Source organism: Phascolarctos cinereus, unplaced genomic scaffold, assembly GCF_003287225.1.
Source record: "Phascolarctos cinereus isolate Bilbo 61053 unplaced genomic scaffold, phaCin_HiC Scaffold_4;HRSCAF=312, whole genome shotgun sequence".
Classification (NCBI taxonomy): domain Eukaryota; kingdom Metazoa; phylum Chordata; class Mammalia; order Diprotodontia; family Phascolarctidae; genus Phascolarctos; species Phascolarctos cinereus.
In genome coordinates, this window is record NW_027555847.1 from 497,851,826 (window position 1) to 497,877,134 (window position 25,309).

At 36.3% G+C, this 25,309-nt stretch overlaps 1 protein-coding gene across 1 annotated transcript in view; it reads left to right on the top strand.

Annotated features, from left to right (window-relative positions):
• Positions 1-25,309, top strand: part of CHST9 (carbohydrate sulfotransferase 9) — a 332,514-nt gene that overhangs the window by 49,682 nt on the left and 257,523 nt on the right. The window contains exon 2 of the mRNA XM_020968675.2: positions 5,828-6,037. Within this exon, the coding sequence (XP_020824334.1) occupies positions 5,917-6,037 (121 nt within the window). The 5' untranslated portion in view covers positions 5,828-5,916. The remainder of the gene's footprint in view (positions 1-5,827; positions 6,038-25,309) is intronic.

Below are 25,309 nucleotides of genomic sequence, written 5' to 3' on the forward strand. Positions count from 1 at the left end.
TAAAAAAAAAAACCCAACAATAACAAAACAGGCTATGAGAAGTCCATTAGAAACACAAAGCATCGTAAGAGATTCAAGGAGAGATTCCCTTCTGATTTTCATGGTTGTGGGTTGAGCAACCGTAGGAGCAATTAGAGTTCACCAAATGCTTTAATTTGATGACCGGCTGGAACTCCAAAGAAAGAATTTTGTCTATTGAAATGGCATAGCTTGCCATACATAAAACAGCATTATTCCAAGTAATTTCAATCTCCAATAGTCTGCACTTTTTCCAGAGTCTTAGAGGCAGAGTATCTGCAAATAGGTACATTTTCCCATTACAACTGACCTTCAGCTTTGCTTGGAGCAACACTGCAGCTTCTGCTGCCTCACCTTTGTTTAATGAGAGCCATTTTCGAATGCCAACTTTGGGTTAATGGACTGAGATCTGAGAAAATCTCATGCATCTCTCTATTTTACACCAGATTGCCTTTCTGCCTCGTGGCTTTAATCACTCAATCCTACTCACATCTGCCATAATAACAATTAGAGGTTTTCCACTGCCTTCTGCACCCAGGAGGCTGTGTCAGACATAGAATAGCTACATTTCTCAGAGAAAGAGAGAGTAAATTCTTCATCTCTATCCAGAAGCCTAGGTAATAATTTTCTCATTTAAATCCCCCCAGGATTACTTCTTTTGGCTTCCACACCCACTATTCCCCTAGGTTCATAGCTCTTGTCTGATTTATGAGTTTTCTTCTATCCTTTCTCTTCTGAGATGAGTTTTAATTATGCAAACAGCAAGAGTTTAAAAATCTTTTCCTTCTTGAGTGCAATTATTTAGTCCTTAGTAGGAGAATTTATTTGATTGGTTGCCTACTATCTGAATTTTCTTATCCTACCTAGTTATTATTTCTGTTCAATGTTTAAGTTTAACTTCTATGCAAGAGAAACTTACATTCATTTCGAGAAGTTCCTTGAGGAATCAGTCTTGAAAAGCCTCAAATTCCAAATCTCCCTTGTGGGCTACACTGTCTTATAAGTACTTGGAAAACTCATATTCCTGGAGCTTTAATTTAATATGGTAAGATCTCTTCTATCATATGAGCTCTGTGAGAACAGTTTTACTTCTTTTATTTCCTTAAAATCTTTCTCTGCTACCAGAACCAAAGATTAACTGGATTAAAAAAAAAAAAACTTCAAAGCACAAACGAAAATGTGCTCCTCTGACACCAGTCCCATAATACAACTATTTCTTGTGTAGAATTGCATTTTCAAAGGAAGTCTTATAGAATAGAGGCAGGTTAATATTTCCTCCTAGTCCTGATGTTGGCAATTTGTGTAGCTGTTCCTATGTGCTAACTTGAGTTAGTCTATGTCAGCCTAATGTTTAGACTTTCCTCTATTGTGGTTAACTGAAAAAAATAGGTTAGCACATAATCTGGTCATTTTTTATTTTTTAAAAACAATAATTTTATTAAAATAGCACTGAAAATAATTAGTCACAAATATGTAAAATAAAATTATGTAAGTTATACAAAAAAATAAAAAAGATCTCAATCTAGAGGGGCTATCTTTGTTGTTGAACTCAACTATTACCTATGCCTGCTTACCTAAATGAGGCTGTGTAAGGCTTGCTGCTGTTCAGTCATTTCTGACTCTTCATGACCTCCATTTGGGGCTTTCTTGGTAAAGATACTGAAGGGGTTTGTCATCTCCTTCTCCAGCTTATTTTACAAATGAGGAAACTGAGGCAAACAGGGTAAAGTGAATTGCCCAGGTACACACAGCTATTACTAATAAGTGGCTAAGGCTGGATTTGAACTCAAGATGAGTCTTCCTGACTCTAGTCCCAATACACTGCACCACCTAGCTGCACTTGAGTTTTAAAAAAAATCAACTTTTTTATGTTTTTGAGGATTGAGAGAAAAAAAATAAGAAGAATCTTGTATTTCCTGTCATGCCGTTTCAAGTGTTGAAAAGACTATCAAGAAGGCACTTTTCCTGTCCAAGGCCTCCCATAGCACTACCTGTAGCTTTTCTACTGCTTCTATTTTGACTGAGAGATATTAAAGACCTGATCTCATGTTCACTCACACCCAACTCTATCTCCCTAGCTAGTCTCTTCCCCAAAAGAGAACTGTCTTGCTAATATCAGGAAAGGCCTTAAATTGTTACTTCTAGTTTCCATTATTACTACATCTTTTCTCTTTCCTTTCAGAAATTAGAAAGGTATAGAAGAAGCCAAGGCCTAATGGGGGAGAAAAACACTAGAATTCAAATCTCGGTTCTATTATTATATGTGTGAGGTTGGGCAAGTCTCTCTCCCTTTGGAGATCTCAATTTCCTTATCTATAAAGTGAGAGGTTGGGGAACCCTCTTTACACACTTATGGCTCTAAATCTTTGATTCTATAGATTGAAGCATAATATTTTCACTATTTTTTAATGTTTTTTTCTCTTTTTGATCTGTTTTTTCTCTTGCAACATGACCAGTATGGGAATATGTTTTTATGTGATTGCATATATATACACGTGTGTATGTATGTTTACATATATATGTATATGTGTATATATATATATATATACATATAAAATCATATACTCTATATCAAATTGCATACCATCTTAGGGAGAGGGGAAGGAAAGGGGGAACAGAGGAAATTTGGCACTCAAAATTATACTAAAAAAAGAATGTAAAAAATTGTCTTTAAATGTAATTTGAAAAAAATGCTATTTTAAAAAATAAATCTTTGATTCTATGGAAACTATATATTTTATCCCTGTCCTCAGTCTTTATAAAATCACATATCATTTTCCAATTAAAATCACAGACGTAATTTTCCCAATTAAAAAATAACTGATGAAACATTTCTCTTCACTCATTCTTAACTTTCTCATAGAAGTATAGAATTTGAGCATTAGAAGGGTCATCAGTGACCCTCTAGTACCAACCATACTAGTATACCTGAAAAATGGTGATATCAACTCTTTCGAACATTGCCATGGAGGGGAAATCCAGCACCTCTTGAGACCTCCCATTCCTCATTTGGACATTTCTCTTCATTAGGAAGTTCTTTCCTGCCATCAAACCTTTGAAACTCCCACCCTTTGTTCCTGGCTCCGAACTCTGAGATCAAACAGAACACGTCTAACCCCTCCTCTATGTGACAGCCCTTGAAATGCTTGAAGATAGCTATGATGTCCCCCAATTCTTTGCTCCTCTTGGAAACATTCTCAATCACTTTAACCTTTCCTCATGTGACACAGACAGGTCCCACTCCTCTGCACATTGACCAGCTCCAAACTCTATTCATTTTCTTTTTTTTAAAATGTGCCAGCATTTGCCCTTCCACAACATTGTGCTACCTTTTGCCCTTCTCCATCATCTTTCAAATATTACTGTTGCTTAGCAATCACATAGGCTAGTTCTTTACTATCCAAGGATGTACTGTATCTGGGCCAAGTGACCTGAATTCATCAGAGACAATGAGGTGCTCTCTTTCTATCCCCTTATTTGGGGAATCAACTTTTTTGTTATTCCTTTTACTTTTCTCCCCATTGTTCTTTGAGGCTAGTGTGAAAGTTATAATTCATAAAATGCCTCAATATTACTTTTTTACCAGCATGGTCAACTCTAAGAAATTGTCATTTTGGTTGGGTTGTTTCACCACTGATTGATTTTTGGGTTTGTGTTCTTACCAGAGATTTATTAAGGGCATTAACTTCTTTTGTTCTGAAAACATTTGAACAAAATAGAATAATTTTAAAACAAAGTGATGCATTGACTTCATACAAAGAATATACATTTGTGAGATGGCTAAAGATGTTAGGGATACATACTCTTGGTGTCCTATGATATATTAAAGTATCATGATAATATCAGTTTAGTAGTCTATTCCTAGCACTATATTACATATTTGACTCTGCTATAAAAATAAAGTCATCACTGCACTTCTTAAAACTAAAATCCTTTGGACAGGATCCAGGGCAGGACGCATTTGGTAATAATAAGCCCTTCATTTTAACATTAATTGTGATTTTGGGAAAGATCTTAAATATCACCTTTTAAAATAGAACAGAATGTTCATTTTACATAAATAAATTACATTGTATGAAAATCTCCATTTCCTTGCTACAGTTAAAAAAAATCTTTATCATGTTGTATGTACCTATCTTTCAAAATTTGCCCTTTATCTCAAATGATTTTGTCTAATTAGCTAAATAGCAAATATATGTTGTCTCCTAAGCTAAATTTGAGTGGTGGTAAGATATTTACGTGACTATATCTAGCTGGAAATTGGATACGGGACTGGCTCCCAGAAAAGGGCTCTTGGTTAGAGATATAGATTTTAGGCATCACCTATATTGAGTTTTGTAATTGAAGTCATGAAAGTAAAGGAGATTATCAAGAGAAAACGTAGAAAAGGAGGCATAGATAGAACATTAGTATTCTATGGTTTAAAATGTGTTTAATTGACATAAGAAGGAGGTATCCAGGGAAGAGACAAAAAAAAAACTAGGAAAAATAGAACTATGTGATGTATTGTAATAAAAAAGGTTGACAAAAGGGAGAGGGGATGGTCAATAGTGTCCAAAGCTGCAAAGTAGATGAATACAAATGATCAGTCATTGTATTTAGCAATAAGGAGGTTACTAAGGACTTTGGAGAGGATCATTTAAATATAGTAGAGGGGTCAGAAAGTAGACTTCAAGAGGATGAGAAGTGGTAATGAAGTTAAGGCAGTGAGTTTAAGCTATTTATTTGTTCAGAAATTTAACAATGAAGAGTTGACAGACAGGATGATAGCCTGATGAGAAAATGGAGTCAAAGTTTTGTGGATGGAGTTGATAGTGTGAGTATACATGAGACAATATAAAGGAAAGATTCATCTCATTATTGATTAAGACCTTGAATGGACCTTAGAGACCATCTAGTCTACCTTCCTCATTTTATAGTTGAAGAAAATGAGGCTCAGAGGATTAAGTGACTTGCCAAGTATTGTATAATGATCTGGTGTAAGATTTGAACTCAGGACTTCCAAGCTCCAAGTCCTTCACTCTCTGTATTATGTCATTATGTCTCACTATGAGCAGTAAGAAGAAAGAATGGGTAACTCTCGGTGCAAGTTCCTGAGGGTATGGGAAGGGAAGGAAAAGATAATACATGTGGAGGGCATGGCTTTGTCAAGGAGTAGGACCATCCAGTCCCCTGACAAAGGAAGGGAAAAGGAGAAAGTGAGAAATTGAGAGGTTTAGAGGAGGAGAGTTGAAAGATTTCATTTCAAATGGCCTCAGTCTTCTCATTAAAGTAAGAAATTGTGTCCCCTACTAAGAGTGAGAGGAAAGACAAGAGAGTTGAAGAGAGAAGAGAAAGTTTGTAACTAAGAAAGGAAAACTTTATACTAAATGTATTTTTTTCTCCTTATTGGTTTATGTGTGTTTTTTTTTTAACATATATCAGAACTACCTAAGCTCAACTCTCAGGATACTGGATGCCAGAATGTCAATAAAAGATCCCTTGTTCATTAAAAATAGTTTAAGTTGGGATATATATCCTTCCTTGGCCCTTAACAATTTAGGAAACTAATTCTGAACATAGTGGTTTAATTTAATGTTAAAAACTTACTCATTAACTTCAGAAGAACAAATTTGTCAGATAAGATTGAAGTTTTTGGAGTGTAACAGGGACATCTATCCCTTGAGGAATGGATTCCTGCAGGTCATCAGTTCCATAACACCAGTGTTCATTTAAACATTCAGTATTATAAATATTCTCCACGTTCCACAGAACATCCATGAAGAATTATCACCAAAGCATCACGATGCTTTACTTGTCCACCTTCTAGGACACTGAAGACAAAGATGCTGAAGAGAACAAGATTAAACTGAGACTACATGGGAGGAGCATCATGTGGTATTCACAGAACAGCAAAAAATGCAACCATCTGAGACGGTCATGAATTTGAGGCAAGTTTTCCTGTCTGTGCTGATATTTGGAGTAGCTGGTCTACTCCTCTTCATGTACTTACAGGCTTGGATTGAAGAACAGCATACAGGTAACAATGCATGGCTATATACGCTCTTTTTTTTGTAAGATAAGTGAAAATGCTTATAGTAATTCAGAATTTAAAAAAGTTAACCAAGAAAACGGGTTGAATTGCTGTTGATCTTTCTTGGCTGCCTTTAATGTATGCTAAGTCACACAAGATTTATCGCTGGACACAATGCTTCTTTCCATCTGGCTACCAGAATGACCGGACTTATGCTCACTAGTCTGTCCTATGTTCATTTTTTTTTTTTTTGAGGAGGAGGTTCCATTGGCATGGCCATGATCACAAAAGGATCAAGGAAATTCTGGCCCCACTACCAATACATATAGTAGTAATAGTGGTTCCATAGCATCACCTCCAAGGGAAAAAAAGATACATACACACACACACACACATATATACTATTAGTCTTTTCTGTCCATCAAAAGACAGGTTAGTCATAGTTCTCTTTTCTACTCTTCTGTAATTAGTTTCACTAGGAAGAATTTTCTGAAAAGTTGGGTAAAATGCATAGATATATATAGACTTGTAAGACTTGTTCATGTAAGACTTTGTTGTTTTCCATTGTTAGGGATGCATTATGGATTTATAATACTACAGAGAATTAATGTAATCAGAAAAAAATTCTTTACTGATAGTGCCTTATTGTTGATTCATTTAAAAATAGAATTATTTAAAATATATAAGAATTTTCTTTGTGGAACTATACAAGACTGACAAATAACAGATGAGATAATTTAAATCATTATTCCAATTGTTAGTTTTTCCCTTGGGTCTTTTCTCATGGTAACTAAGTCTAATGGGCAGAAGCTAGGCCTAATTCTATTTTCTGGATAGCATCTCTATCATTAGATTTTATTATCAATAAAAGTATTTTAATGGATGAAGCTGTGTGATATTGTTTTAAGCCATTACTATTAACATATAACTAAAAGTTTACAATAACTCCATTAACTGAAGTTCTGAAAGGACCTCATTATAAGGTAGTTTTATCTGGTAAGGTAGCACCGTTGCAGAGGTCCAAGCACTATCATTGCATTATTCTGGCATATTAAATAAAATGTGTGCATTACTGTTGTTCGGTAATTTTCAATCAAGTCTGACTCTTTGTAACCCCATTTGGGGTTTTCTTGGCAAAGATACTGGAATGATTTACCATTCCTTTCTCCAGATCATTTTACAGATGAGGAAGCAGGCAAATAGGATTAAGTGACTTGCCCAGGGTTATACAGCTAGTAAGTGTCTGAGGCCACATTGAGTCTTCCTGACTCCAAGCGAGGCACTTTTGTTTTGCACCACCTAGCTGTCCTAATGTACTTATTCACAGATGACTGCTGTAAAAGGATGTAAGTTTATTCAGTCAATAATAGCTGAACAACTACAGATCAGGAAACATCAAGCTTAGTACTGAAGGATACATGATAGAAACCATTGTAGCTTCTTCCCTCAAAGATATTGCAGTTCTACAGAGGTTGAAAAAGTGATAACTAAGAAATTCCTAAGATTAGTTCTATTGCAGTTCATAGAAAACCTTGAAATGGAGGAGAGTAAATTAGGGATTGTGAGACAGTTTTGAAGAACCGCTTTCCTCATGTTAGTTTTAAATGTGGAGTTAGGGAACTGTTATTATCTATTCTTTTGTTGTTTTTTATATGTATTTCTTGGAGGTCCTTTACAAATCAGTCAGTTACTTTAGAAGGAATTCTCCCATATTTCACAAACAACTCATAAGCCAGAGTAATCAAATTACTCAGTACACAAAGCATTAAAACAGAAATTGTGATGCCTTTTGCCACCTATGTTAATGAGAACAATTTTCCTAGGTTATCCTACAATGATATTGTCATATAAAAATGAACCATATACTCAATACCTTCATTACAATCCAATAAAGTCCCAGTTTAACAAATCCCTACAGATACGTAAATATGTAATTTGTGTTTCAAATAATTTTAGAATCAACTCTAAATACAGTCTTCTTTTTAAACAAAAAATGCCTAAGTGTCAGTTGACGAGACCTCAGGAAAAGCACTTAGCCTTTCTAGATCTCCATTTCTTCATCTGTAAAATGGAGATAATTATACATATACTACCTACCTCACAGTTTTGTTATGAAGATTAATAGAGATAATAAACATGAAAGCATTTTGCATCTCTAAGGGTTATATCCACTGGTGCCTACACAATAGTGAGGAGATTGAGAGGCTCCCAGCATATTACTTCTAGATTTATGAAAGGTTGTGGACAAATCATGAAAGATAACATAGCATAGTAGAAAGAGAGGTTGCTTTGAAGCTAGGAAGATTTGGATCTATTCCTATGATAAATACTGGCTGTGTAACTCTAGGTAAGCCATTTAACCTCTCAACGCTTTTCAGTCATTTTTTCAGTTGTGTTCAACTCTTCAACTGTTTAATACTCTATTTGGGATTTTCTTGGCCAGGTACAGGGGTGATTTGCCATTTCCTTCTCCAGCTCATTTTACAGAAGAGGAAACTGGGGCAAACAGCATTAAGTCACTTGCTTTAGGCAACTCCAAAAATATGATTTGTCGAGAAGGTGATAACCTGCATTGGTAGAAAGAATTTCTTCACTCAGGAATTCCCTGTACCAATGAAATCACAGACCTAGCCTCTATGCCTATGGAAAAGATAAGGGAATGAGAAGTCACCAATGGATTGTTAACCGTACCTTTGGCTGGAGAACCCATATCAATTAAATCACGATCCATTCACTCTGACAGAGTCTATGTCATTAAAATAAGATATCTATGACAGGGAAAAATCTGCTTATGTATATATCTTTTTACATATGAATTAAATTGTGGGTAAGCTCTCTGTTCAGCCACTGTTTAATAGATGTCTTCCCCTGTTTTGTTTTTGTTTTTGTTTAATCAATCAATCAGTGGAATGATCTATTATTTCAGTGTCAAAGTTGCATGCTCAAGACTATCCTAAGCCATTTAAGCTGACTTCTATTTTATGGTATTAAGTATTTGGATCATTCCTAACCTATCTTTAAATTCTTTGGGATTTTCTTTCCTAAAGACTATGATTTATATCAAATGTTGACAAGAGACAGACTTTCCAATTTTTACACTGAAAAATGGCATATTGTTCTAAGTATAAGCAATATTTTTGCCCACCCCAATTCTGACTTGTATACTATTTGACTCTAGCATTTAATTAGTGCTATATTTCTGCATATACACACAAACACACACACACATTTGAATAATGTACATATATGCAGTATGTGAACAGCTAGGTGGCATAGTGTTTAGGTGTGGGACCTGGAGTCAGGAAGACCTGAGCTCAAATCCAGTTTCAGACATTTACTAGCTATGTGATCCTGGGCAAGTCACTTAACCCTTTTTGCCTCAGTTTCCTCATCTGTTAAAAAAAAACTTCTGGAGAAGGAAATGGCAAATCACTCCAGCATCTTTGCCAAGAAAACCCTAAAAGGAGTCACAAAGAGTCAAACATGACTGAAACTACCTAACAACAACAAATACAGTATATGCTGAAAAATAGCACTAATTACATATAAAGAGAGATGGGAGGTATCTAATAGAATGCCCTAAGGATCTATCCTTAACCCTTAGCTGCTCAACAGTTTTATCAGTGACTCAGATAAAGTTAAAGGTAATCTGCTTTTTATATTTTGAGATGACCTGAAATAGATAGAGATAAATGTTATGTTGCATATAAAAATCAGACTCCAAAAGGAGCTTCACAAAAAAAGGATGATGAGTCAAATGCAATAAGAGCTAAGTAGAATTTTTATAATACTTAAAGGTTGCAAAGTGTTTTTATAGCATTTTAAGGCTTATAATTATGATCTCATTTTATGCTCATAACTCTGGAAGGTAAGTGCTATTATTATTCCCATTTTCAAAGGAGGAAACTGAGGCAGACAGGTTAAATGACTCATATAGCTAGGATCACATAGCTAATAAATGTCTGAGCTAGTCATGTAAGGTCTGAAGCAGAGTGCTGGGCTTAGAGTTCAAGTCCAGAGGTCTTCAGACCTTTACTAGCTGTAAGCAAGCTGCATTTGAGTAAATTGCAAATTCAATAGGAATCATCCTTCTGATATGGCCATCAAAATGTTATTACTAATTTAGCCTGCAGTGAAGAAAGTCCAAATGTCCAGAACAAAGGTACATTCTGCATTAGTTACATCATTTCCAGAGTACTGTGTGCAGACTGAGCTGTTCTGTGTTAGGACAAATGGGCTGCTGTGAGTTCCTCATTACTATAGGCTTTTAAATAGTGGCTGGATAACTACAGGGCAGGTATTTTGTAGAAATGATTCTTCTTTAAGTGTGGGTTAGACCTAGTGACCCCCAAGGTCACATGTTATTCTGGAATTCTTTGTTTCTACAACTCTTCTGAAGTCTCTTGTAAAATACCCACTTCTATTGGGGTAAAAAAAAAACTACCCTAATTTTGGTTTTTGAGATGCTCTGCAAATGGTGCATTTAACTATGTTGTGAATTTTTTTAAAAAAGCTAGATAGTTTTAAATATATGAGTGTTTAAGTTTTAGCTCATTAAATTCTTAAGTCCTTCTAGTCCATTTTACCTGAGGCCTTGAAAACTTAATAAAATGTGGAACATTACCGAGTCTTACCAATTTTACCTGGGTTTTTCTAATTAAATTCTCTTCTATTTACAGTTGCCTTCCTACACTCCCTTGGTTTATTTAATTAAAAGATAAAAATAGAGGATTTTTTTTTCAGTTGGTGGTTGGATATCTAAAAATAGAATTGGATTCTCCCACAAATGTTTAGCTTTTTTATAATCAAATCCACGTTCTGAGAGATCTTAGACATTCTATAATCCAACTTCCTCATTTCACAGGTTAGAAAACTGAGTCTCAAGGAGGTTAAATTATTTGAGGTATGAAAAAAATTAAATTTGGAGTCAGAAGGCTTGGGTTGGAATCCCATGTCTACTACTAACTAGCTCCAGAATGACTCTGGGCACATCTTTTAACCTCCATGAGCCTTAGTTTTCTTATCTGAAAAATTGGTATAATGATCTATTCTATCTATTGCACGACTTGCCTCAAGAGAATTTATAAGAAAAACAACTTGCAAACCTCAAATAGATTTATGTATGTTACTATTATTAGCTCCTGATGTCTCATAAGTGACAAAGCAGAGCTAGGATTTGAATTATTAATATATCACATGTATATTACATTTTTTGCAAAATGTTTTTTCCCTAAATAATGTTTTGAGGTAGGTGGTACAAGTATTATAGCAATCCCATTTTTACCAAAGAGAGGACTGAGTCACTGGGAGGTTAAGTGCCTTGGCCATGATCAACCAGTAGTTAAGTTTCTGAAGTGGAAATTAAATCCAAGGCTCTTGACTCCCAATCGAATATTCTGTCCTTTCTATCACTCTGCTTCTCCACTACTTCTTATTCCCAATCAAATGTTCTTTCCATGTCACCGCACTGCCTCCCTGATCTTAATCCAGAGATGACCTAAACCACTACAGACCAGCTCAAGGACTACTTCTCCTGATCTCAGCATGGCCTAACTAAGGCTCTACTCCTCAGCACTTTTCTAGTATCATGAAGATTCACCAGGTGAACCTGGTCTATGCATCTTTCCTCATGTCTCCAGTACCTCTTGGGACATGTAGTTAGGGGCTATTCAGTCCTGCAAGACAATCACCTCTATGTGAGACTGAGTGATAGAGAAGACAAAAGGAAGGATATTCCTGAAAGTAACACTAATCATCACATTTTTCCCCATCAATATAAAAATCTGTAGTCCCAACCATGCAATTCAGACTATACCTATGTGTTCAAGGTCTCAGAGAAGTTAGCCTGCTTCACCCTTTCAAGTTATTTTATTAGCTTTCCACGTGAAGATCTTTAAGTGAATTTATTATTGGAATATAAAAATGTTTTCTAGGTCCGGTGACATGTGAACCATAGGATGTTGTCAACTTGCTTAAATATGCGAGGAATCAAATTGATAAGAGTAGAGAGATTTTTGTCCCATTTTTGAAGTCTATGTATACTATGGATTTTTCTTTAAAACTAGTAACTTTAGCTTTCAGTTTATCACTTTCCTGACTTGGCTAACTTTAAACTCAAAGACAATTTAGGGATCCTTAATTCTTAATTCTCTTCAATTTCTGTGAAGTTAAAACTTTCATCCCCTTCTCACCAAATTCAGTTAAGAATTTTTCACCATCATATTCAAAAGGCAGCAAAGTGTTTTATATTCCTGAAGAATAGAATCTCAGTTGAAAAGGATCTCGTTGGTTGTGCATTCCTACCATGTTTTACTGGAAGTCTCTCCTTTCTACCACCTGCCCAACAAGCTTTAATCTATCCTCTATCTTCAGTGATACCAATCTTTGGATGGTTTCTAAGATAGTGCGGCATACGATGAATTGCTGAAATTGTGCTTTTTGGCAATGACAGTAATGTGAAACTATTTCTCAAACCAAATTCAGCAAGAATAGGATGTCCTTTGAGCTAAATATTGTGTCTTGTGTGATCGGGGAGGTGAGAAGCTACCCTGACAGTCATATCTTTCTTTATTCATACCCAACATGCTACCATCCAACAGAACTAAAAGCAGATCTAAATAGTTTATTATTATTTTTTTGAATGCAGACTGAATCTTAATGGCCCCTGGCTGTGTTTTAACTGTGCTATTTGAGTTCCATAGCTGAGGAAAACAGCTTCACAGCTTCTAGTCTTAAGCAAGAATAAAGCTCTCCCTGTTGCTTTTTCTCAAGAAAGAGATTGTGGTGCTCAGAATCTAATCAGCCTCCATGCTTAGGGAGTTCCTAACTAGACTTCAGTTTGCTCTTTCTAAAAAACTAAGCAGATTTGGATTTCCAGCCAGATACAGACATATCTTTGTCTGAACCTTTCTGAGGGTGTTTTCCTTTGAAGTCTACCTATTAACCCTGTCAAACTTTTATGTGATACTTCTATAGTGAAAGTTATGTATCTGCACAATCGAACCACAACAAAGCAGTTTTTAATGCATGAGGACTTTTTGTGTTCTTTTTATCCATCTTTGCATGAAAATTTAATGTGGCTTTTATGAAAAATAGGGCTTCCTTAAATTGTTTTTGAAGTCTATAATTACGTGGGACAGTAGTTATTACATTGCTGTGTACATAGGTGGCATGATTTCTTAATTACAAATATATGACAATGTATCTGTCAGTTTCTAAAGTCAGATACTCCATAGATAAGCAAGGCACCAATAAAATAGGATACAAGGCTATGTGATGGGTAGTGAAGATTTGGGAAGTATTTTTTGTTGTTGTTGTTAGACACTGTCTTTCAAGTTAAAAAATAATAATTGTGAACTGCAGAAATAAAACTTATGTTTGTAGTCTTTTTAAAAACTGTCTAGGGTCAGAAGTTGTTTTCTAATCGTAAAGCAACTTATGTTTATATTAATGAATAAAATAATGAAAATTATTTATTAATACATGTGGCGTGAACTGTGCTGGGTGCTAGCAATACAAATACAAAAGTGAGACAGCCCCTGTCCTGAAGAAGCTTACATTCTAATTATATTTTTATAGAAAAATGGAAAGCGTATTGGGGAATCCTGCAAGGGAAGGGAGGTAAAGGTCTGGTGAGTCATAGGGATGGTAAGGTGAACTAAAGGGTAGGTGGTTGATATGCCTTTCTGGAACCAATGGCACTATTTACTTTATTATGTTTCCAGAGCAAAAGGGAGAGAAAGGGAAAGAGGGCAGTAATTGCTTAGGATAGTTAGGGCAGGAGGAATGGGAATTCCAGCATTGAGTGAATTAACTTCTTGAAGGGGGCATCTATATTGGAGGTATGATCAAGAAGATATTATTCCAAATATAGAAAAGTTGGGGGGGGTGGAGCAGGGAACAGGTGAATAAGAACTTCAGGAAATCCCTTAGAGTAGAGAAATGTCATGAAAAACTTTTTCTTTGCCCAGCAGCGGAAGATCAATTTAGCCGTAACTCCTTGAGAACCTTCCAGAGTTTAATTTATGATAGCTAGCATGACTTCTAATCATATAGGACATATCCATTTATATAACTTAAAATAATAAATCCATTCACTCAATAAATATTTCTTGTCTATAATATACATGTGACATCATACACATAAGGTTAGTCTGCCTCAGAGATGGATTTAGAATGATAGCACCCAGTGATGATATAGAGTTCTATCATAGAATCTCCACCAAAAGGCACTTCATAGGTTGTCCAATCCAACCATTCTCTAATGAAAGTATGAATCCCCTCTACACCATGACCAGCCAGTGTTAATCTAGTCACTGTTAAAATATCTTCACTTATGGGAAACATAAGACCAAAGAAGGAAGCCCATTCTAAATCTTGACCACTCTAAATGTTAGGTAATTCACTATACCTTTCTATCACATCTTCAGTACTCCGCCTTCACTAATGCAAAAAAGGATGTTTATACCTCAATCAGCAATTGAAATGGACCATATAAAGAAAGGCCTCAGATTATATTATTAATTTCTAGCCATGGTATGCTTGACATACACTGCTTATTATTTTCTTTCTCATTCATTTTCATTCATTCACTTGCCAAGAGTAGATGGGTACAAGAAGTACTCTACACTGAAGATATCACTGAGCCTAGTTTAGAAAGCCCTGAGATGAAAGTCCCAACTAGACATTATAAGTCACAAGGTTACCAGTGTCACATACTCCACTCATACTCACTTGGGATGTTCTCTATAGTTCCCAGGAACACAATACATACTGGGTGTATTCAATCTAATCAAATAAGCAGAGGTTCAGTAACTTTTCACTGGGGAGACACTGCAGCAAAGCAGAATGAGTATTGAATGTCAGGAAATCTATCTACTTATTCCAGATCTGTGATTAACTAGATGTGTGAAGTCTCTTAACTTTTCTGGGTCTTAGTTTCCTCATCCTTAAAATAAAGGAATTGAGATCCAAGACTTCTAAGATCTTTTCCATCAACAAAGCTCAATATTCTATGATCACTTTTAGCTTAAATCTGACACTCAGTTTTCCTGGCTTCCTTCAACACTCAGTTCAAATCCCACTTTCTCCAGGCATTGTTTCCTGGTGCCACAGCTGCTAATGCCTTTCCCTATAACGCTGTATATATCTTGTATTGTGTCTCCTCCATTTGACTGTGAGATCCAGTAGGGCAACAATTTTTCCCTTTCTTTGTATCCCCAGCACTTAGCCCAGGACTTAGCACATAAGGGCTTAATAAAAACTGGTTATCCCTCTACCTGAACCTCCCTCCCCCAACCTTCCATCATTTTACTTTCCTTTACTCAAGACAAAATAAAGACCTTAGAAGGCTAAGTTCTTTGAGGGTCCTTATGGACTTAAGCTCCTTTTTCATTTGTCTTATTTGGATTTTTGTTTTTGTCTTTCTTTATATCCTCAGCACTTAACACAGTGCCTGGTATATAATAGATGCTTAATATAAGTTCGACTAAAGTAATTTATTGGTGTAGTAAGTAAAATGTGCCCAAAAATGAAGCTAGGTAGAAAAATGGATAGGGTGCTGGGCCTGGAGTCAGGAAGATGTGAGTTCAAACTTGGCCTTTGACACTTACTAGCTATGTGACCCTGGGCAAGTTACTTAACCCTATTTGCCTCAGTTTCCTGAACTATAAAAGGAACTAGAGAAAGAAATGGCAAACCACTGTAGTATCTTTTCCAAGAAAACCCCAAGTGGGGTCATGAAGAGTCAGATATGACTGAAACAAGTGAAGAACAACAAGTCAAATGTACCTAGAAATAGGTACATTTTCACCCAGTAAAAGGGATTTTAACAAAACTCTTGGCAGGTGAGGTTTCTCAGTAGACCACCTGCTCTCACAGTACTACTAAATATTGATATGCCAGCCAAGTATGTCACAGTTCATTGAAAATCCATTAAAATAATTACCAGGTCATTAGCATGAAACTTTTGAGTACAAGTTTCAAAACCTCACTTGATAAATAATTCACTTTGATAGGCCAGTTAACTCTATTAGCATGCTCTGATTTGGTATATAATACCACCTCACTCAAACTTGATAATTTCTCTAGTACAGAATTTTCAGAGCTAGATATAGACCAACCTTTTTATTCAGTAAATGATGAACCTGAGATCCTGGAGCTGTAATGTGACCAGCAAAAGATCAAGCAGATTCTGATGCCAGGATTGGTTAAAAGCTTAGGTCAGCTGGTTGGATTCCTCACCCACTAGATCCTGTGTCTCTTGATTCCTCTCAGTATCAGACTGCCAGCGTAGTGTCTCCTAAGATCACTTTATCCCTCAAAGATAAATTCCTTGTGAAAGACATCTATACTCAGTGTCTCCATTTCCTTCCATTTCACTCAATTCTAAATCCTCTGAAATTTGGCTTCTGACTTCATTATTCAACTAAAACTACCCTATCCCAAGTTACCAATGATTTCTTAATTTCTGAATGAAATGACGTTTTTCTGATCCTTCCTAACATTTCAGTTGCATTTGACATTGTTCATCATCTGCTCTTCCCAGATATACTCTCTACTAGGTTTTCATGATACCATTCTCTCCTGGTTTTCCTCCACACTATCTGACTGTTTTTTTCTCAATTTTCTTTTTCTCAGTCTAGAAAACAATCCATCAATAATCTACTGTATTGATTATCTGATCTATGTGGTTGTTTCTCTTAATGATACAGGTCATATAGCCCATTCATGACTGCCCATCCTATGTGACTCTCATTTCCGTCCTTTGCAAGAAAGGCACCCTACATTAAGGGCCTTCTTCTGATGTTAACATTTCCATGCTTTTTTTTTTTGGTCAAATGAAAAAAGCCAAGAAAACTCAAGTTACTTTTAAAATGTTGGCCCATTTCCTAAACTGACTTAAATGAACATTCCAATATCTGAACTAGTACATTAGTGGCTAGAAGCACCAACAGGAGTAAAAATGTACTTTTGATGCTCTCCATTTGCACTTCCAGCTGTTCAATGAGAGAATTGCTGATGCAGGAGGCCCAACTTGAATAGAAATGGTAGAATATTGCAGCATCATGTCCTTGGGGACAGCTTATACTGTTATTTTGTTTTTTCAAAGGAAGCTTTCAAACGTAAAAACAAGCTTCTAAGATGTTTAATGGGAAGTTTCAATATCACTAGCTTATTGCAGAGTAAAGAGGAGTAAAACCTGAAAATTGAACATGGATTACCTTTAAATAATTGCAACTCACTTTTATGTACTGCTTTAAGGCTCACAAACATTCTGTGTGTTTGCTAGGCCAATAAAAAAAAATTAAAATAAAAAAAACAAACAAACAAGGATCTTGTGCCTAAAACTGAATGTCAGGAAGACAACATAGGATAGTGGAAAGAGACCTGAAGTTAGAATTAGAAGACCTAGGTTTCAATCCTAACTCTCTTCTTCTCTGCTTATATGATCTTGGACAAGTCAATTAACTTCTGTAGACCTCAGATAACCATTTCATAAAAAGAGAGGTTGGACTAGACAATCTCTAAGATGGATTTGAGCTCTAAATTCTATGTTCCATCTATTCTTTCAACCTAAGGTAGATGGCATACAAAATTTTACTAACCTCTGTGTTCACACTTGAATCATAAGGACATAAACTAATAGGAATATATATTTACATACACGTATATGAATCACTTTTGTAATTTGTTGGTGGTTAGTTGATTTCAGTTGTGTCTGATTCCTCTTTGTGACTCCTTTTGGAGTTTTCTTCACAAAAGGTGCTGGAGTGGTTTGCCATTTCCCTCTTCAGATCATTTTACAGACAAGGAAACTGAGACAAACAGGATTAAGTAACTTGCCTAGAGTCACATAGCTAGTGTCTGAGGCCAGATTTGAACCCAGAGCTTCCTGCCTCCAGGCCCAGCATACCTCTAACTGCCCCTTTTTCATAATATCCAGACTGTAACTTAGAAATTATTTTCAGTGATGTCATTGGCTTGCACTGCTTCTTCTAGTTATCCCTTTATTAACAAGCCTGTAGCTATTACTGTTTTCATATGTCTCAAGTGATCAGATCTACATTCAATTTTCTGATCATATGATTAAATTAAGTTGGCAGTCATACTGTCATGGCATCCAAAAGACAGATAGTCCCTACCCTCAAGGAACTTATATTCTAATGTAGCAAGACAACAAATAAAAGAATCCAAAGAGTATGTGTGGAAAGTGAGAAGTACACTCACAGGATCCTGGTGGTAAAGGCCAAAGGCCTGAGAGCTGGAAGCACACTCTGGCATGGCCATTTCCAGAACTGAGGAGCTGGAAGGAACTCACCAATGGGAGAAGGAAACCAGCATGGCAGAGGGACAATCCAGGGTGAGAAGGACCTGAGTACTGAGGGAAGTTCCCAAGTGAGAAGGCAGCTTATGGAGTCAAAGGACAGAGAGTCAGAAGCACTGCTGGTAGGGGAATGAAGCATGGCTGACCGGGGCCTGTCCCCAGAATGGAAGCTCCTAGAAGAAACTCAACAACGAGAGAAGGGTTAGGGTTGAAAAGAATGGATGAGAGGGAGTATTGAGTTGAGGATGAGGAATGGGGTTTGAATATCAGAAGGAAGGTGTTTAAAATAACTGGAATGGGGAAAGAATAAAGGGATGAGAATATGTTCACCAAAGCAGAGTAAATCCAAGCAGAGTATTCATAGGTGGTGACAGGCCTGTGGAGGGAAGCAAAAGATTAGACTATTTAAGGTCTTTCCTGGAAGTTCAACTTCCTGGAATGTGGTGCTATTGCTGTTGTGACTTGTGTGACTCCAAATTAGAAATGACTTAAGATTCAACAGGTCTGTTACAGATATGTTTGTACCTTTGATCTTGCCAGCACCTTCTTGCCATCACTTAGAAGTTTTCCCACTTTCTTGCTCATGAACTATGAAACTGCTACTTATGTTAATTTTTCATCATAACTTCTTTCCATGTGTCTCACAATCTTACTTAACTATGTTCTTTGTTCTTACTATATTCTCCATTCCCTTCACTCTGCCTCACAAAAAAAAAAAACAACAACACATTTAGAACATTTTCAGAGAGCTCTTCCGTCTCTCCTAATATCACATCCCTCAGACATATTTCTCACCAGTTCTTCATCACTCCAGTCTCAGGTAAAGAAGTCACCCCTCTACTTGCCTTCTATAGGCATTTTTGATCCCATCTCCTCTAGACTTCTAGAGCAAATTGTACCCACTGTCCTTCCCACTATCTCTCTTATCAATCTTTATCTATTGACTCCTTCCTTGATGTCCATAAACTTGTCTATGTCTCCTTTGTCTTTAAAAACAGAACAAAATGCTGAACTTGATCCCTGGTAGCTATTGTCTTTTGTGTCCTTTCCCATTTGCATATGAACTCCTCCTGAAAGATGTCTACATAGAGTGTCTCCATTTCCTTTCTTCTTAGTTCCAAACTCTGCAATCTGACTTTTGACTCCATCATTCAACTAGAACTACCCTCTCTTCAGTTACCTTCCCAAATATAATGGCCTTTCCTCAATCCTCATCCTTCTTGATCTTTCAGTAACATTTGGCCCTGAAGATCATCTACCTTTCCTAGATACACTTTCCTCTAAGTTTTCATGAGACTGTTCTCTCCTGGTTCTCCTCAAATCTGACTGTTCTTTCTCAGCCTCCCTTGCTTAATCTATATCCGCATCATGCCCATTAACCCTAGGTGTTCTCTAAGGATCTGGTGTGGGTTCTTTTCTCCTTTCCTATAATCTTTTAATATTTTTACACTGTGATATCATCAACTATGAGTTCAATTATCATCTGTATGCACATGATTCCTTGATCTATATATCTAGCCCTAGTTTCTCTCTTAAGCCTCAGTCCTGTATCAACAAATGTAGCCTAGGCATCTCAAACTGGATGTCCTTTAAGATTCCCAAATTCATCATATCCAAAACAAAACTTATTTTGTTTTCCCCAAACTCTGTCCCATTTTTCTTTGTTCACTATTGAGAACACCATCATTCTTCCAGTCACTCAAGATCAGAATCTCAGTGTCATCCTTGACTCCTCAATCTAATCAAAAACCCCACATTTTGTTGTTATTGTTCAGGCATTTCAAACTCCTCATGACCCCATTTTGGGGTTTTCTTGGCAAATATATTGGAATGATTAGTCATTTTACAGATGAGGAAACTGAGGCAGAGTTAAGTGACTTGCCCAGGGCCACACAGCTATTAAGTGTCTGAAGCCAGATTTGAACTCAGATCTTCCTGACTCCAGGCAAAGTGTCGTACCCACTGTGCCACCTAGCTGCCTGCATAATTACTGCCAAATTTTGTTGTTTCTATCTTCACAGAGTATCTTCTATATGTCCCCTTCTCTTTACTCACACAAACGCCACCCTAATTCAGGCTCCCATCACCTCTTATCTAGATTATTGTAATAGACTTCTAACTAGTCTTCCTGCTTCATATCCCTCCTCACTCCAATTCACATTCTACTCTTTTGTCAAAGTGATTTTTCTAAAGTATAGATCTGATCATGGAAGGCAATGAGCTCCAGTGGCTTCCTATTACCTCTAAGATCAAATAGAAACTCACTGGAATTTAAAGCTCTTCATAATTTGGTCCCTTCCTAACTTTCCAATCTTCTTATATTTTACTTCTCTCTGTGCTCTATGGTCAGTATACACTGGCTTTTCTGCTGGTTGTCTCCCATGTCTAGAGTGTCCTGTCCCATTAATTCTGCCTTACGGTTTCTGTGACTTCCTTGATTTATCAGTTCAGGTTCCCCCTTCTGCAAAAGCCTTTCCCAATCTCTCCAGCTACTATTTCCTTCTCCTCTTTCTATGTACTCTGTATATATCTTAATGTATACCTCGTTATTCATATGTTTTACATAATCCAACAGCTACTCATTACAGCAATTATGCATTATTTTACACCAGTAAGAGCTATAATGTAGATTAAAAGCTTTAGACTTGTTTTTTTGCAATGGCATACCTATTGTCATTATAATGTGCTTTCATATGCAAACTTAAAATCCTCAAACTCCAGTTAAGCTACAACTTCCATATTTCTCATAAGTTTCCCTTCTAATGAATCAGTCCTTCTAGAAATCTTTACATTTTTTTAAATAGCTCGCATTTCTAATCCACTATGGAAAATCGTTCTGCAGCTCATCAGTAATTTTAAAAACCCAAAGGAAAGCATTTGGAGGATCTTTCAGAAAGAAAATCTTTCTAGGGGAGTTTACCATTTGGTTGGAATTGTCCCAGATAAAGAGCCAAATATAAGTGTCTTTCTCCCATTGCAGATGCAGTTTTCTTCTTCTTAAATGCTATTTAACTGATGTGTGGGTGGCTGATGGCTGCACATTTAGAGAGAGGAAAAAAAGTCTTGATGGAGAGAGATTGTTCCTCATCAATTTTTTTCAAAATTTGAGAATGCCAGAATTTGAGAAAAAAAAAACAGGTTGAATTAATTCAGAGAAGAAAGATTTAGAAGGTGAGATATTCTGCCATCTTGTGCCATGGCTAAATATAAACATATATACTTTTTAAAATATTTCAGCATGCTTTATACAATAAGATGAATAAAAACTGTTACTCTTATCAGGTGCAGGTTAAGGTTGAGACAAATAGTTGCTCTTAAATGAAAAAGGGCATTTTTTTAACGTATTGTGGCTTTGGGAACCATATACAAATCATTTTTATAGCCAATCTGTTCAGAATTGGAAATTCCTTTAAATTAGGCATTCAGAGTTTTGCTTTAATTCTAATATGGACTGAAGGAGGGGTTTTGGTTTTGGGGTTTTTTTAGAAAAGAATTAGATAATTTTCTTAGAGTTTTACTTTCTCTTAACTTGAAACTATATACAAAAAGATAGTATAAAATCATGGTATATTTTCATTGACATTTACATGACCTCTTTCAAGTTCCACATCTGAAGTACAAAGAGAAGAAAACTAAGAAAATCCTAATTTCCCCCCCTCCCTTTAGCTACATAAAGCCAAAGCAGAGCTAGTGACAATTAGGAACAAAAATAGCAGCCAACTTTCTTATGCTCAATAACCAATATGGGTTTTACTCAGCCTTTTTTTAAAGTTTTCTCAAGAGAGAAACAAATCCATAAAGTGATCACATTGCTTATTATGAAGCAGTCAGATATATCCTGTAAACAATGAAATTGCTTTAGTATTTTAGGTCCAGAGTTTTGTGATTGACATTAAGGGTCAATGCATGCATTTCAGACGCATCCCCAGAAGCAAGCCAATAATCAGCAAAAATCAAGAATCTATTCACTAAGCTACCTGTGTAGGCCTGGAGTCAATGTTCCCTTGTTTGCTTTGGCTAAAGTATATGTAACTGATAACTAAAAACTGGCTAAGCAGTCATGTCGGTAACCCAAAAACACAAAAATAGAAATCCAAAAGCTGTTTTTGTGGGAGAGACATGAGAAATGATGAACGTGAGAGAAAAAAACTTAACAGAAAAAATTAAGTTCATTTAGAATTGTTGAGATGACCAAAAAGTCAGTGAAATAAATTTTATTTTATCTCTTTTTCTACTCTGACGTTTTCCACTGAACTAGAATAAGGTGGTAAAGACAGAGGTGTACTTTTTAAAAAATGAAGGGATTCAAATTCCACTGTGACACAATTTATCATCCTTTAAGAAGAAAAATAAATAAATAAATGAAAACCAGGGCAACAGGTAGGCAGCAGTTTTTATTCCCAGCCCTAATACTTAAATTTTAAGCATTGTTTACAGCTGGTGAGATGAAGGTTAGCCTTGATTTTTGCCAAGATACCAAGTCAACTTGGCATATGCTGAATTCCAGAAGGCAAAGAGTCTTCTTCCCTGAAGCAATTTCTGACTTAGAAGAAAATGAGATCTCAGGTGTATTTTTAGCATCTGGAAAACTTAAATATTCATTTATTCAGTTTTGACTTTTTGGATCCTTTGAGTTGCTATATTTTTGTGCATGGTATGCAATATTACTGTGTGAAATATATTAACTTATAACAATTGCATTTCCACTCCACTCCTTCCCGCCATCTCCCTTGTAAACCTTACTAGCACAGCTTTGCTAGGGGCACAAATCTATCAGCATTTGTAGTCTTTGCATACTCATGATAGACATCAACTGCCAAGCACTGCAGTGATGAGAGATACATTTTCATCAAAAACTGTTTTGTGAAAGCAATGACAGACTGGATAGGGCTCCATCTGCCTGCCCTGGTGTGGAATATACAGGTCCAATTTTTTTTTTCCAGAAGTAGCCTTATTTCTAGTTTCCAACTACCTCCTCAGAGCCTGCGTGGTCATTTTCTTGCTGTTCGTCCATACGGCATTCAGATCTATGTTGGAGCAAGCTGTTCATCACCAATCCAGGGAACTGATGATGTTTCTTGAACAAAATTATTGTTACTGTCTATTTTGATGCCTCCTCCCATATCTTTGATATTCACCTCTATGGTTTTTTTTTTCCTTCTCACTCTCCCAGCTTTCCTTCTGGGGACTCTTATGCAACCCAGATATCATATGCTATCTTTATAATATTTTGCTTTATCTTTACTACAAAATGCAGGCTTCTTACTGAAAGGAAAATCCATCATATTAAAAAATTCACCAGGATGAATGACAACTTCTATAACAACTAACTTATATATAACAATGCATTTAGTATAATAATAATAATATGTAAAATAGTGCTTTAAACTTTGCAAAGTGACTCAAGTAGGTTATGTCATATGATTCTCACAGCAATTCTATGAGGTAGGTACCATTACTATTCTCATTTTACAGATAAGGGAACTGAGGGGAAAAGAGATTAAGAGATTTGTCCCAGGTTACATAGCAAGTATGTGTCTGAGACAGGATTTTGACTCAGGTTGTCCTGACTCCAAGTCTAGCATTATATCCACTAACTATGCTGCCTCTACTTAATGACTCCAACAACTCAATTCTATTTGATTCAATAAATATTTATTTACTAACTGTCCTGTTTAGCATGCTAAAAATGTTTCTCTGCTAAAAATGTTTTAATTAATCAAGAGGAGAGGAATGTGGTGGGGAAGCAAGCATTTATTAAGAACAATTTTTTTTTCTTGGATTGGCTTTTATTTGGGCACCTCGCAATAGGAGCCACTCTGTCTTCGGAACAATCACATTATAGGAAAAGCGTCTGCCCGGAGAAGTCTGGCCAGATGAATCTTATTACTTAAAATATGCATATTCACAACACCCAGCAAGTGACAATGCACCAAACACACTTTGTGCACATGTAAGCACACAGGAATGTGTCAGCATTTGGCTAATCTTCTAACTGTCACACCAACCTCAAATCACCCCCATTGTTCTTATTCAATAAGAAAACCAAGATATCTATCTATGGGAGATAAGAGAAAGTAGGTAAGTTTAATAAGTTCAACCTCCTTCCCTCTTCCCCCCCCCCAACTCCCATTCTATTCTCAACTAGCTCACCCCATTTTATCTAAATGCACACCACCTGATGCTGGCAGGCAGGCGAGATGGAGAGGGATCTGAAGCTTTGATCATCATCTGGTCACTGTTGATTAATCAAACCCAGTTTCACCATTTGATTTTTTTTCTTACATCTCTGGGTAGGAGACATCAACAGTAAACTCTCGCTCTATCTCCCTACTCTAATCTGAGGAGAAAAACCCAAGAAGACCACAGTGCATCCCAATGTCCTGTTTGATTGAAATAGGATTCACTTTGGTAAAACTTGCTCACTGTTCAGACGTTTTAGTGAGTTGCTTTGGGGAAAAATAAAAGATGAAAAGGCAATAGAGAATCTGTCGTGCCTCTTTCATCTATGTCATCAACTGTGATCAAGCCTCATCCAAGGGTGACAGGAGCTCCTCATGGGAAATTCTGCCAACTCTCCTGGCAGTTCCAGGTAAAGTCAGATATCTGGGTAACAATCAGGCCAAGCTTGTTGCTGACAATACAATCTCTTTTTTTAATTAATTTATTTTTAGTCTTCAACATTCACTTCCATAAGATTTTGAGTTTTAAATTTTCTCCTCCCTTTCCTCTTCCCTCCCCAAGGCAGCAATCTGATACAGGCTTTACATACACATTCATATTAAACATATTTTCACATCAGTCATGTTGTAAAGAAAAATTAGAACGAATGAGAAGAACCATGAAAAAGAAGAAACAAAACAACATCAACAACAAAAAAAAGAGAGCAAATATTATGCTTCGATCTGCATTCAGACTCCATGGTTCTGTTTCTGGATGTGGATAGAACTTTC